Source organism: Chelonia mydas, chromosome 15, assembly GCF_015237465.2.
Source record: "Chelonia mydas isolate rCheMyd1 chromosome 15, rCheMyd1.pri.v2, whole genome shotgun sequence".
NCBI classification, from domain to species: Eukaryota; Metazoa; Chordata; order Testudines; family Cheloniidae; genus Chelonia; species Chelonia mydas.
The window spans coordinates 14,548,898-14,562,872 of NC_057856.1; the positions used below are offsets into that span (position 1 = coordinate 14,548,898).

At 50.0% G+C, this 13,975-nt stretch overlaps 1 protein-coding gene and 1 long non-coding RNA gene across 6 annotated transcripts in view; one reads left to right on the forward strand and one right to left on the reverse strand.

Moving 5' to 3' along the window:
- Positions 1–13,329, forward strand: part of LOC102940937 (thyroid adenoma-associated protein homolog) — a 41,945-nt gene extending 28,616 nt beyond the window's left edge. For 3 of the 4 annotated variants that reach the window (XM_037879276.2, XM_037879274.2, XM_043529324.1), the window contains 11 exons: positions 142–342; positions 1,814–1,964; positions 2,973–3,219; positions 3,618–3,854; positions 4,536–4,761; positions 5,129–5,335; positions 5,713–5,951; positions 6,923–7,105; positions 9,101–9,367; positions 10,918–11,123; positions 12,393–13,329. In XM_037879276.2, coding sequence (XP_037735204.1) covers positions 142–342; positions 1,814–1,964; positions 2,973–3,219; positions 3,618–3,854; positions 4,536–4,761; positions 5,129–5,335; positions 5,713–5,951; positions 6,923–7,105; positions 9,101–9,367; positions 10,918–11,123; positions 12,393–12,664 — 2,436 coding nt within the window. In that variant the 3' untranslated portion in view covers positions 12,665–13,329. Of the gene's footprint in view, positions 1–141; positions 343–1,813; positions 1,965–2,972; positions 3,220–3,617; positions 3,855–4,535; positions 4,762–5,128; positions 5,336–5,712; positions 5,952–6,922; positions 7,106–9,100; positions 9,368–10,917; positions 11,124–12,392 lie in introns of those variants that run through there. The other variant, XM_037879277.2, reaches the window with a different exon arrangement.
- On the reverse strand, positions 338–9,261 carry LOC119563821. 2 transcript variants are annotated; one of them, XR_005222429.1, is made up of 3 exons: positions 9,123–9,261; positions 1,301–2,093; positions 338–770 (listed from the first exon to the last, which is right to left on the reverse strand). It is a non-coding gene; the product is annotated as an uncharacterized LOC119563821 (long non-coding RNA). The 2 variants fall into 2 exon arrangements; XR_005222427.1 differs by having other exon boundaries at positions 338–775.
- Positions 13,330–13,975: the final 646 nt, after the last annotated feature.

The window sequence follows — 13,975 nt, forward strand, 5'->3', positions numbered from 1 at the left end:
AAACATGGGCGTTGGATGTTTGCCAGCGGGGTGAGCATAGGCCTGGGGGCTAAGCGCTCCTAAACTGCAATCCCAGTCTGAACACTGCAAGGTGTAATCTCTCAGTCACTTACAGCTTCCTGGGCTGGTTTTGTTTCTCAGGGTTTGGAATTGTTAAGTGGCCCCAGGAGCAGCTCCATTACCCGCAGGGCAGCCGGCTTCCCCATGCTCTTCCTGTGTATCGTCGGTGGGGAGGATCCCTCCAAGGGGCGCCCTCTGCTAGCATATTGCATCCAGACTTTACTGGCCTTGGCCAACACGCCTCTCCCGCAGAACTGGGACCAGACACTGGACCTCCCTCAGGTAAGAGGCCTGAGCGCTGAGCGGTTCAGCTCACGCATCAGTGGATGATATTCAGCAGAAGAGATCTACCTCTCGCCTATGTTGGTTAGCCAGGCAGGCTGCCTCCTGAATCCCAGGCAGTGGTGCTGCTGAGCGAGGACCCTGCCCTCCGAACGGGGCTGGGGTCACCGTGCGGCCTGCGGCGCCATCTCTCAGATGAGACAAACCACGCAAGCAAACCACTTGTGCCCACTCCAGGCGTCCTGCTGGTTTTCACTAGAGTAGAGCTGTTCACCGCAGCGTCACACCGACTTACCTTCCCTGGCCGATCCAGCTGAGGCAGACGGCTTTCCGTTTGCTTCCCCGAACTACTGCCTAGTGTTTGCTGTGTCCCCAGAAGCGACCCATCTGCATTCTGTGTAGTACGTGAAGCTCCGTGGCAATGAAAGCTGCTCTATGAATGGGAAATGACTGTGACACTTCTGGGGGGGTGTACCCAGGACTGCAAGGCACCTCGCTACCACCTGCCCCTAGCGTGAGGAAGCCATATCTGTGAGGGGTCAGATCACAAATTCCACCAGCCACAGGCAACACAATCACTCCCCCCCTCAGCCCACGGGGGCTCCACTGTCCCTCTCCAGGTAAGGAATAGACACATGCAGCCCCTGAGCCCTCCAGGCTTCCCCCGGAAGAGTCCAGCCTGTATTCTACTGCATGCTTCCCGCATTCACAGATCCACTACTCCCAAGGGCACAGTATGCACCAGCTGCACCTCAGAACCACCGCTCCACTCTGCTGACGGCGCTTGGATTAGCTTGTAGTGAAACCAAGGAAAAGTTTATTTAACAAAGACCAGAGATTTGAGAAGCAGCAGATAGAATTAATGGAAACAAATGGTTACATATAAAATAAAATCATAACATGCTTTCTAAAGCCTAAACTTAACAAGACATTCCTCTGTCTCATAAAGGTTACTCACCCAAAGTCTCTCTCTCCTCATCAGTCAGACCAGCTGTGATCCTCCGTTCAAAAGACAAACCAGCTGGCAGCTTGACCCCTCAGTGAAGGATACCTGGGCACACCACTGTATCCCCAGATGTAGTTCCAGCCATCCACTGTCATCACTTGCAAACAGGATACCTCCTGCTGCTTGTTTTTTCCTGCAGAGACTTTCCCATGGAGATTTCACAATCTCTTAATTAGCACTGCGGTCAGTCTGTGAAGTATACAGTATTCAATTTACATATAGCTGGACAGGTGGATAAGCAGCTCTCACCCGAAAGAAACACCGTCCCCTCTTTACATATTACCTGTACAAACACTTCACGGGGATTATGTCGATCAGCATGACACAGGCTTTCACTGGAGACCTTACAAGACACCCTTTGATGAACGATTCTGTAGAGACCAGACCCAGGGCACTGCCTTCTGCCAGTGGGCCCCAAGAAGTCCCTGGGCCACCCCAGTGATCTTTGTTGTGTGTTCTCTGCAGGTCTCTGCCTTGCATGTGTTGCAGACACTGGTGCGTGGCTCCGGCCTGGGAACGGCGCTGCTCCAGTATGTCCCGCCTATGATGGCTCTGCTTCTGAAGGCACTAGGCTCGTCTAGCTGGGCCATGAGAAACGCAGCCATCCAGCTCTTCAGTGAGTAATAGCTGCTTATTCCTAGCAGTGCCATGGGGTGCACACACGGGTGTCCTTCCATCAGTGACCCTCCATCGGAGCAAGGCCATTGCTCTGCTCAGTGTCTGGCCCATAGTGCCCTCTGAGGAACTAATGGAATAGAAAGCAAGAAGAGCACGTCAGAAACTCTGCTATGAATAATATTGGTGGGGAGGAGATATGGTGTCGTACGGTTTGCAAAACGTGTCCTCCAGTCTAGGGTGAGTCTTAACAGGCTAATTCCTCTATCTGTTCGAAAGAGTCCCAAATTAGACAAGCGCTGGGCTACTTCAGGAATGCTCAGCTTAACAGGTCTGCCAGCCACTTCCTTAGCTATTTAGGGAGGGTGACAGTAGCTGTTCCCTAAAGGGTCTAAGAATAATGTTTTATACAGACTCCCTCCCCACAGAGCATTTTCCAAACTGCCCTCAAGAGATGGCCCCAAGCAAAACCCTGGGTCTGACCTTTGGGGCAGTCCCCGTCAGGATCTACATTTTGACTTGTCTCCATCTCTCCCACTATACACAGCATCAATGAAATGCAGCCATCTGTGGGGTGGAGGGTGGCTCAGCATGAAAGCGAGTCGAGTGGGAGCTGCTGGACAAGGGCCCGAGGCAAACCCCAGCAAACAGGCCACAGCATCTTTAATGCCCTGCTCTTCAGAGTCTCCTTGAGAGTGTCTCCAGAGCAGGGAGGACCTGCTCTTCAGAGTCTCTTTGAGAGTGTCTCCCGTCAAGTACTCCATCTCCCTGCCTGGGAAGAACGAATGGCTGAGTCAGCCCTGCTGGGATTTGAAGCAGGCTCCAAGGAGAGGCGTCAGAGAGTCTCCGTGCTCAAACCACTAATACGTTGCCTCTGCCTGAACGCTGCTCTGGTGGACGTGCTGCTCATGCTGAAGCACAAGGCAGAGTACATGGGTAGCGGGTTCATCCCTGCCGTGAGCCAGTGGCTGTGGTTCCTGATGCCCTTCCCCCGCTTGCTTTCTTTCAGGCGCTCTCACAGCTCGGGTGCTGGGTCCGAAGCGGAGCCGGGAAGATAGCTGCGCTCAGGACGGGGTGAGCCCTCAGGCGTTCTTCAGCCGCTACCCGCAGCTGAGGGAGATCCTGCTGGGAGAGCTGCACTCAGCTCTGGAGACGGCAGGAGAGCCGGAGGGAGGGAGGTTTCACCTCTGCCCCTCGCTCCACGCCATCCTCACGCTCTTGGCAAAACTCCAACCCGGGGCGGATGGACTGAGCAGGTAGAGAAAAAGGGGAGGCAGCCACCCCATGGGCAGGTGGCAGGGTGCAGGCCAGGGGTCCCCGCAGGGCACTGCTACCTATGGCCTGCGTGAGGCTGACCGCCTCCCAGAGCCAATGGCATCCAGCTGCCTTCTGCAGAGGGGGAGGGTCCCTGTCCTCTTCTGGTTCACTTGCGTCCTTGCAGAGGATGGGCTGTGCGACGGCCGGGCACTGCAGGGGCACTGCTGGTACTGAGGGCTCAGAGGCCCCGAGGAGCTGACGGGCAGAGCCGAGACATGCTCTCGAGCTGTCGTTGGCCTTTTCTAGCCCTTTCTGTTCAGCTCCATTTAGCAGGGCCGAAGACCAGCAGGAGGATAATCTTTGCTTTGTTTCCCGCTCTGCACTGCTCGCTCCGTAGCATCTCCACTTGCTTCCTGGAGCCCTTGCTTCAGCTTGCAGGAAACCCCATCTATGCTGTGCGAGTCATGGCAGCCAAGGCCCTGGTCCCGGTTGTCCCTACGGCTGAATACGGGAAGCTCCTGCTGCGACTGGCTGGGGACTTAGCTAAGCAAGGCAGTGTCCTATCCCACAACACGCTGCATGGGCGTCTGCTGCAGATACGGGCTCTGCTGGCTTACGCTGCAGACACCAACTGGTGAGTGGGTTTCTATGTGCCATTCCCTCACTCCCTTTCTGTTTGCACGGCAGCAAGGCATGACCTCAGATCTAGACTCCAAAGCCAGGGGCGTAGTGCGAGCAGCCTGGCAAGGAATGCCGAGGCAAACACTGAAATTAACCTAGGAATGTTGCTTCCCAGCTGAGTGGCAGAGCAGCGGCTCCATCACGGACTCACCAGCTGACTCGCTTCCTGTGCTTATGGCCATCCAGCCTTTTGTGAAACGGCTCCATTTGCTATCAAAGGGGCAAGAAATAAGGACAGACCATACTGCATGGAGCCCCGCTGGCTGCTTCATGGAGTGCGAGGGACAATGCAGAAGGACGTACGCTGACCTCATGTTCTGTTTGGTTGCAGGCGTGGGGGAAAAGGTTCCATCACACACCCTAGAAACAGAAGGAAAGAGCCCAATGACGCCACCATAAGACAGGATACAGGGTGGTCGAGTAGCGACTGAGCAGTCTTCCCAACCTTTATCAATGCAGTACCCTGTCCCCTTCCAAGAAACAGAACTGTAACGCATGGCTCTGCAGAGAGAACCGGGCCAGCACCTTTCAGAGAGACACGCTAATGCTCCTGCATCCAAGCTGTTTAGTAACAGCTAACCCATAACTATTGTTACTGGTACCTTGCTAGGTAAACTCTGCCGTTTCCTTTCAGTTTGTCAGCAGATGCCATGCTGTCTGTGGCTCATCAGCTGGAAGGCCAGTTCTGGTTGGTCACCCCCGCACAGCAGTGCCCTCTGATTCGCTCAGCCTACCTCCAAGTCATCTCCCTGTTGGTGGGGAGCTGCACCCAGGGTTTTGCAAAGCGTCTTCGAGAGGTTGTGAGCAGTGAACTGGACAGCTTCAGGCCAGGGCAGAAGGCAAGATCTTCCAAGCTCCAGGTATTTGCCTGAGGATGTGTTCATTGTGGCTCACTGGGGCCACAGAAACAGCTCAAGGATAAGGAATATGCAGCAGGAATATGCTGCTAGTCAAGCTGCAAACTCACAATGGACCATTGTAAACTCTCTGCTGGGTCTGGAGTACAGGATAGGGATGAGGAGCAGTCAGAGCATCTCTGCTTAAGAGGAAAATGTAGGTTAAAATTAGTTCTCCAGCTATTTCACTTTTATTAAATGTGCTTGCAGTGGGCACGTAGTGTAGGGCACTCATCCAAACCTGGTCCACATCAAGGGGATCTTGTCCCTGTCTGGAAAGCACAGCCTTTCATGGAGCAGCATATAAGCAGCCGTTCTGGTTTTCTTGCAGGTGGGCTCCGCTGTGTTCCATCAAGTTATCACCCACTTCCTCTGCAAGGAGGCAGCAAGCCTGGCTGGGGCTGAGAGAGTTGGTGCAGTTTGCTTGCTCCTCCAAGGGGCAGATGTTGATATACAATCAGCCATCCTGACATGGGTGATTGAAGGGGAGGAGGAAAGAAGCAAGGACTTAGAGAAGAGTCTCCAGCTGACGTTACTGGTAAGGCAAGGCTCCGCAGAGATTTTAAATCAGAGCGAACGTTCAGGACCTGTTCAATCCTAACACCCCCACATTGTGGAACTAGATCGTGCCTTTCTGAGCTCTCATTCTGATGAGCTTGGCTAGTTAGGTGTTCCTAGAAATCACTGTGCTGAGCTCATTCACTTAGTACTGACACCGTATGCCTTTCTCCTTGCATCCTAATGGGAGTTTGAACCCAAGTCTCTAGAGGTGAGTGGCTAGAGCGTTAATCCACCGCACTTCCACAGCTGCAGTTTAGCTTTAGAAGTGTCATTGCTAATCCCCAACTAAAAGGGCTTTTTCAGAGAGGGACATTGATTCCTTATTTCTCTGGGAACTTTCCCTTTCTTCAACAGGAGAACCTGAAGTCGGTGGTACAAGGTCGGAGGGACAAAGAGTTCCTGAAGTTGTACCTGGAGGCTCTGGTGCATCTGTGCCGCAGTCCTTCATCCCAGACCCAGGATGTTTTCCATAAACTCTTGGGTCCTGCTGCAGCGTGTGTGGATGTCCTGCTGTTTATGGTGGAAACGGAGTCTCCTGGCCCAGACCTCCTCTTCCAGGCACTGTCTGTGATTAGCTTGCTCTTTGTCCTGGGGTAAGTAGGGTCTTATTCTCCTGTACCCTCCCGCTCATTTTCTGATGGTCCATAGAAGTCAATAAGAGTTTTGCCCTGGGTTTCGGTAGGAGCAGCACTGAGCCTTACAATAGCAGACACGTTTTTGGCATTTGCCTGTATAATATATTCAGGTTTGTGCTTCTCTCCTGGCTTTTTCTCTTGCTCCTACTTGGTTCGCATTGAATTTTATTGGAGGCATGTGCCCTTCCACTGTACCGATTTAACTGGCACTGCATTTGAGCTCTGCCCTGCGTGGTAGGTGGTCTGATAACAATTTACTCCACTCCCCGAGAGAGAGGAGACAAACATGGAAGAGAAGCAGATCGCTTGCAACTGAACAGAAGCTGTAGTTAACATGCCTGCAGCGACATGTACAATGGTGCTGGCTAAGAAACGTAGGGGTGCCAGTTACAGAGGTGTCGGTGCAGGAGATGATTGTCCAGTAAGCAGGGTACAGCATAAACAATGCTGTGTGTCCAAGGAGCCCTGGGGCAGGTATCACCCTCAAATACTGGCAGCTATGGTAATCCTTTTGTGCCTGGTGTAGCATTTGACCTCAAGTGTCCCTGCTTCTCGGGACTCCCAGACCCTGTGCTTGAATGGATGGAGAATAATAGGATGTAACTGCTGTGAGAGGGACAGAACCAGAGGTGCTACGGCGTCTCCACAGTGTTCTGCAGAGAACCATGACCTTTCACTACAGGACCTGATATACTTTAATGCATTTTGATTTAGTCTTTGCAGTGGACATCAACAAATGCCCAATGTCAAAGGATTTATGGCAGCTTCACTAGTCTGGTGCAGTGACCTGGGTCTGGCTTATTGTTACAGAATCTCCCTGAAAAGGGAGAATTCTGTTTTGGGGCAGTCAGCTGAGTGCCAGTGTCTGATGGAGCCAGAAGGAATGACCTGACTTTGACATTCCATCTCTCTCACTCGTCCTGTGACAGTTCCAAGCTTCGGGATTATCCCCTGCTTGAGCGATGGTGCATGATGCTGGAAAGATGCAGCAGATCCATTTCTTCGGAGGTGCTGAGACTGGCAGCAGCAAGGTCTCTCAAGCTGGCAGGAGCTGACGTGGTTCAGAGTGCCCTGGAAGCCTCCTGCCCATCCCTGCTGTTGGTTGCTGTGCGGTATGTAGCTGACACTTAGAGTCATGAGAGTTGAGGCCAGAAGGGACCCTCCAAATAATCTCATCTGACCTCTCGCATATCACAGGCCACCACCACCTCCCGCACACTGATCCCGACAACCGAAATGAGACCAAAGTATTCCAGCCCGCAGGAGACTAGAGTATTATGTGCCACAGGCAGAGAGTAGGAGGGGCCATGGTGCACCAGTGCCTGAGGCCCCCACAACGGCAGGAAATGATTCAATGAGATACACCCACGTAATCCTGGCAACTGACCCGCACCCACCTGCTGCAGAAGAAGGCGAAAACTCTGCCAATCTGACCTGGGGGGAAATTCCTTCCCGACCCCACACGTGGCCATCAGTTAGACCCTAAGCATGTGAGCAAGAACCAGCCAGCCAAGCATCTGAGAGAGAGAATGGTTGGTGCCATCTCAGAGTCCTGGCCCTCCCAGTTCAATATCCCATTGCCAGCTGTGGCCATCCCTGATAAGTCAGAGGAAGGAGATTTAAAAATAACCAACCCAGAATACACTGGAGGGGAAAATCCCTACCTGACCCCTGCAGGTAGCCGGTGGAAACCCTGAAGCATGAGCTTTTAAGACCATACATCAGATATGGGCCTCAGGGCTGCTGAGCCCCTTCCAGCATAAGCAACCCCGTCATACAGTCACAGTAAAAAAATGTATCCAGCTCTCTCTTAAAACAAATGGTTTGCCCCCACAACTCCTATGGGGAGGCTGTTCCAGAACCTCATCCCTCTGATGTTTAGAAACCTTCTTCTAATTTCCTGCCTGAATTTATTCATAGCCAGTTTATACCCATTTGTTCTTGTGCCAACATTGTCCTTTAGCTTAAATAGCTATTTACCCCTCATGTATGTGGGGGTAAATATCATCCATCCTTATTCTCTTTTTGTTTATATAACTAAAAAACCTCATATTATTTATTTTTTAATTTCCTGGCAAGAGCTAATTCAGCTTGACTTTGAGCAATACTTGTTATCGTGGTGGCATGAAAGTCAGGTTTTCTTGATGGTCATTGACCATACACATTTCCAGTACTGCTCTAGCATCCAAAATCCCAGTTTCTGGCCTTAAAGTTTAATAACTTGCCTCTTTAATAGAAGATTTGCATCGAAGGAAAATCGCATTGAAGAATATTAAAGGGGACGTTGCCAAGTTACAAATCACATTTTTAAAAACAAGATGCTGTTACCTATGCTGCTGCTGCTGACACCTGAAAGCCTCAGCTCCTTTTTGCTATAAGCACTGTTTGTTTACTTTCTGCATTTCACTCAGCCTGGACAATGAAAATGAACTTGGCAGTGTCATTTTCTGGCCCTCATGCAGGATAACACAACTCTGCAACATTCCAGTTGCAAACACAACACAGGAAAATTTAAATTTAAACAAAAGACTTCTAAGTTGGAGTTTAAATAAAAATACTGGAAATGTTTCTGTTGACCTAAGGGTTTGTAAAACAATATTTTTTTAAACAAAATGTAAATCTTGGGTCCAACTCTCCCCAACAGTGTTCTCATGAAAATCCTCAATATAATATTGGATGGGGCACATTGCACTGATGAACAGAGGCAGGCTGCCTGTGACGAGGTTGTGGAGTACTTGAGGATATTGTATGTCACTTTACAAAAGGGAAAAGAATCTTTGTTAAACATTACCAGGATGTAGCTAGTTTCCATCTGACCCCTCTGCTGGTATATTCCCCCTTTCCCCCAGCCTCCCTCTTTAGCTTTGTCTCTTTCAACTGGAAGCTCTTGGGGGCAGGGCCTTTCATGTATGTAACACCTGACACATTGCCAAGCACTGCCAGAAACAAGTAATGATGATATTGACCATCCAAGTGTTTAAACCAGTTTCCTGTTAATTATAACCTCACTGTGTAGGATTATCCCCTAGCATTGTAGTTGGACAGCTTGGAAATGCTACGGATAGCACCAAATGCTACTAAAATGAAGTCTTTCTTTTTCCACTCAGTGTGATGGACATGGGCATTTACCTGCTACAAGATGAGGATCAGGAAGTACGACGTGAAGCCTCTGTCTTCGCCAGCCTTGTTCAGCACATGTCGGGAGCGCAGCCTCAAGATAGTTGTGTCTTCATCCAGGGTAACAGAGGGCTGGTGTGCCTGCTGCATGTCCTGCTGGAAAAGTTCTGGGGCTGCCAAGACACCTTTGAGTTTCTGCTACGGCACCTCCCCACGCTGGATCTCAGCAACATCTTGACAGAACTGGAGGCCAACAAGTGAGCAGCTAGGATTCTAAAGTGGTGTTAAGGAGACACATACACTGTCCCCTCCCCCACCCCCCACAAGAGCCACACACCAGAAACATTTCAGGACCCATCTTCAGCTGTGGCCAAGGGGAGGGCACGTGGCAACTCCAGAAGGGATACAAAGATTGCTTTGAGGCACCTTTGCGCTCCCCCATCCCACTTTGCACTGGTCCAATATCCCAGTGTATATTAGAGCAGCTGCCTGGCAGTAGCGTCAAGGGGCCGGGAGGAGAGCTGGGGATTGCTGTGGCATAGGAAGATCTGGCCACTCCTAGTTTTCTCTGGCCACTCCTAGTTTTCTCCTGGCCATGTCCTCCCAACACTAGCTGCAGACACTAGAAATGGCGTAAGAACATCTATGGTGGTTTCATGCCACAGGAGTATACTAGTACCCTGGAGAGATCCAGCCATTGCTGGTTATGCCAGCAGTGTATTGCAAAGCAGCCACAGTGCAGACTAGGATTGGGAAACCTGTCTTCAGGAACCAAGGCAAATCATGAGAATTCGATTGCCTCTTAGGAGGGAGCCCAAGTGACCAGCTTGTAAAGGGCCAGCTCAGACATGTAAGCAATGATCCCCGTGTGCCAGCAAAGGACAAGGAGGGGATGCTCCGTCTCCTCGTAGGAGTGAAAAGAGCAAATGCAGCCTGGTTTTGTCTCTGCTTCCGGAGGAAGCCGCTCTAGATGGTATTCCAGAATAAAAGCCATAGGGACGACTTGTTTTTATAAGGGCAGATTAAAAACTAGGCCCTGCAAAGAAATGGTCTGTTTAGGGGTTTCTTTGTTTTGTTTTTTTAAATAAAAATGTCCAGACTGGATGCAAATGAGGCTGAAAATAGAGGGCAGAGTCTACTGAGTTCTGTCTCCATCTCTGCCACAGTCTCACTGTGCCACCTGGGGCAGGTAACTTGGTCCATCCATATTTGAAAATCCTGCCCTAAACATAAGCATCCAAATCTCTTGAACAGAGAGAAAATAAGTGGCCTGATTTATTTATTTATTTATTTATTTATTTAGAGGTTTTGAGCACCCACAGCTCCCATTGACTTCACTGGTGGTTGCGTGTGCTCAGCACCTCTCAAAATCAGGCCACTTACATAGGTGCCTTGCTTTAGGCACTCACGTTTGAAAATCAGGCCTTTAATCTCTCTGCTTCTCCATCTGTACAATGGAAATGACACTTCAGTCTCTCCCAAGCGACTTGTGTGAATTAAGGAGTTAATGGGGGTACAGTCCTGTAAAACTGTGCTCTATAGATGGGAGATATTATTATTGACAATATCCCAAGGGAGCTGTCCTCCACAGAGGGAGGGCTTGGGCCTTTCAGTCTGTAAACACAAAACTTGTGAAATCCCATCCTTTCTAGTCACCAATACTGAAAGCCCGTCTGCTCATGCAACACCCATCACTGTGCTGTCATAGCTGGTACATAGCGTGAAATCGTGCTGGTGTGTTTGGAGGAGCAGATCAGTGACTGAGACAAAACATGGGGTTTATCGTTTGACTTGGCTTCCCTTTCAGAGCGGTCAGCCTGTATAAAGAGGACGAACCCAATGTTTTTGCAGAGCCAGCTGTCTTATCCCGACTGCTGCTCCCCTTCCTCCTTCAGCTGCTAGACAGGGTGCCCGCCGCCACTCGGCTTTGTGACTTCACTCAACGCTGGCTGAAAGCCACCGGACCCAGCATCTTACACAACCTACAGCACTGCAAGCACTGGTGGGGCCGAGGTACGTAACTGCACTGGCATCGCATCTAATCTCTCCCCACGATGGGCAGTGAGATATCCCGCAGCGTCAGCCTTAACACCAAAGCAAAGCTGGTTGCATATATGACACTTTTGTTCATAAAGCACAGATTTCTTTGTATGTAGGACCTGCACTAATTGCTGCTCTCTTTAACTACGTGGTGCTAGAATAATTGCTTTAAATAAAGTAAAATGGAAGAAGTGGCACATTACTTCCTGCCATATTGCAACTTCAAAGATACGTTAAACTTGGGGTTTAAGTGACTTCATAGTATTCTTTACACTTTTTCAATGTTGTTCTCAGTCAGGTTAATACAGTTCACCTGGGCTCTAGCCCACGATCCACATGTGGAGAAACCTGCTACATTTAGGTTTGTTGTTCCAACATTTCCCCCCATAAACCAGCCTCCCTTCAAACAGCACCAAGGGTGGGACGAACAAAACGAAGAGTGCAAAAGGAAAAGCCAGGGAACAGCCCCTATATTCCATAATTGTCCCTTTGCAGGGTCTGTGCCATTGACTGACAATGGTAACTTGTTTTCTGTTTCTTGGCCAAATTCACCACACAGTTCAACTGGCTCCTATTAGTGTATCACAAATAGCGCTTAGAGGTGAAACTGGAGAATGAGAAACAGCTTGGAGGTTTGGGGTAACTGGAAATTGCATCCAGAAATCCCCGTAATGTTACCTGCATAATACACTATTTGCCCGTGGCAAGGGAAACTGCAGTAGCATCTCTGTACTAGAGCTGTCGTGCTGGGGAGGGACTGGCTGTGCTCTGTGCAGCCAAGGTAAACTGAGGCAAACGTCCAGAGGAGCTGCCCAGCACTTGTGTAAATGAAGAAAACTAAATAACAGAGACGCTTAGCGTAGGCTTAAGCGCGAGCCTGTCTGGGCCATGTGCTGACAAGCCAAGTCAGGTGTTCTCGGAATTCACCTGTGCCAGGAACAGAAAAAAAGCCAGCAGTCCCTGGTAGGTATTCATGGCTCTGCACCTTCATGCTGCTGCTGGGAGTGCATGTCAAGCATCACTGAGAGCGGCACTGGTTTTTCAGTGACAGCTTAACTCCTGCTACAGCAGCATGGTGCTTTATCTACCCTCTGACGTACATGGGAATTTGGCTCAGAGAGGATGGGACAGTGAGAACAGGACTATTTGCCCTGTCGTCTGTCTCAATAAATTACTTTTGACGGCCACTGATATCCTATACACACCCTAACCCTATTAATGCCTTGTTCTTCTCCCTTTTAGATGCCATTACACCTTTGCATATGAAAGCTCTGGGGTGTGCAAAGGTGCATGCTGCTGTCACAGCGCTACTGGTGAAGGCTACACTTCTGGCCCATGCTCTGGATGGTCTGGAAAGGAGCCACATCAGTGCTTCAGAGATCCACTGCACTTCCCAGGAGCTGAGAAGTGAACTTGTGCTGGTACAGGAACTGCTGGCCCAGCATGGAATGGCCCCCTCCTTCAGTTTAGACTATGGGATCACAGATATAAGGTGCTCAGTAAGACCTGTCTGATCATCCTGGGTGGCAGAACTGTGTTGTAGTGAGTTACCACGAGCCATTAGCCAAGGGACAGAGTGTGCTCTCTTTACACTGTGCTTTAGATTTCTGTTCTGAGACACTGCTGGATCTCTGTGCTCACCTTCCTGATTTCTCCTCTGCCAGGAGCCATCCAGAACTGGTAGGTTATTGATGGAACTCAGGTGCTCCCCATTTGCCAGCCAGGAAAGGGAAGTGGTACAGTGTCCTACTACCCGGGATCCAGGCCCCTCTCCCCCTCAGGTTATCCTGGTTCCTCAGACTTATTTTATCAACCACACGTTCTCTGGATCAAGCCAGGAGGTGACAGCTTCCAGTTCTTCATTCAGAGGGCAGCTTTACAAATTAGATCACTACCAACATATAATACCAGTGATGGTCTTAGCCCATGATTCTGCTCCTCTCTACCCGAAAGGCATGGGCTCCTTGGTATGCCCGATACTCTCAGGTCAAGACAGCCTTCCCTGTAATGAGGAGGGTTGGAAGCTCTGCTCCCGGAAGGACCAGAGAGAACACGTCTCAAAGGACAGAGGTCACATCTCAATCTCTGATCCCCCTGCTCGCCTGATCTTATTTCACTGTTTTTTATCCACGTTTGTGGCTCCTGTTATAAGGAGCCAATAAACATGCTTTTGGCTGAATAAAGCGTCCCTTGGATTTTATCGCTAATAAAGAGTCCTAATTGGGTGTTGCTATTATTCAGTGTTATAAAACACTCTGAAACACTTTTCAAATGGAAAATATAGACACCCCAATCAGTTAGCAAATGCCCTGATTCCTCAAATGTTAGTCTCTGACTCTCACAGCTAGTTACTGCTTCACTTATTCACCCTTGTAGTCTACCTCTAGTCCAAACTGCTGGTGCAACAACAATCCCATACCAACAGAGCCTTCATCTTGTCTCAGTTGAGCCCATGCCTCACTGATACAGCCTCTGTCCCAGAGTTCCTGGCTTCAGAGTACAAAAGGGACCCTTCGTGCGTCACTCCCCAGCTTCATCCAGTGTGATGTAGTGAGAGGGTGGGGAATACATGCAGGCGCTGATCCTGTCTGAGAGCAGATCACACACACACAGTCAGAGCTGCCGCAACTTTCTTTGGCTCCCCTCTTTGTAGGAACTAAAGTGAACGAGTCCCAGGCTGACTGACTCTCTCTTCTTGTCTATCACCTATATACTTCAATGAAACATCTAAACCCTCTTAAGGGAGTGAACTCAGCTGTGCTAATCAGTCCGACAGGACTTAAAATGCAGAAAGCAACAGCTGTGGCAGAAAAGTGTTATTCTCA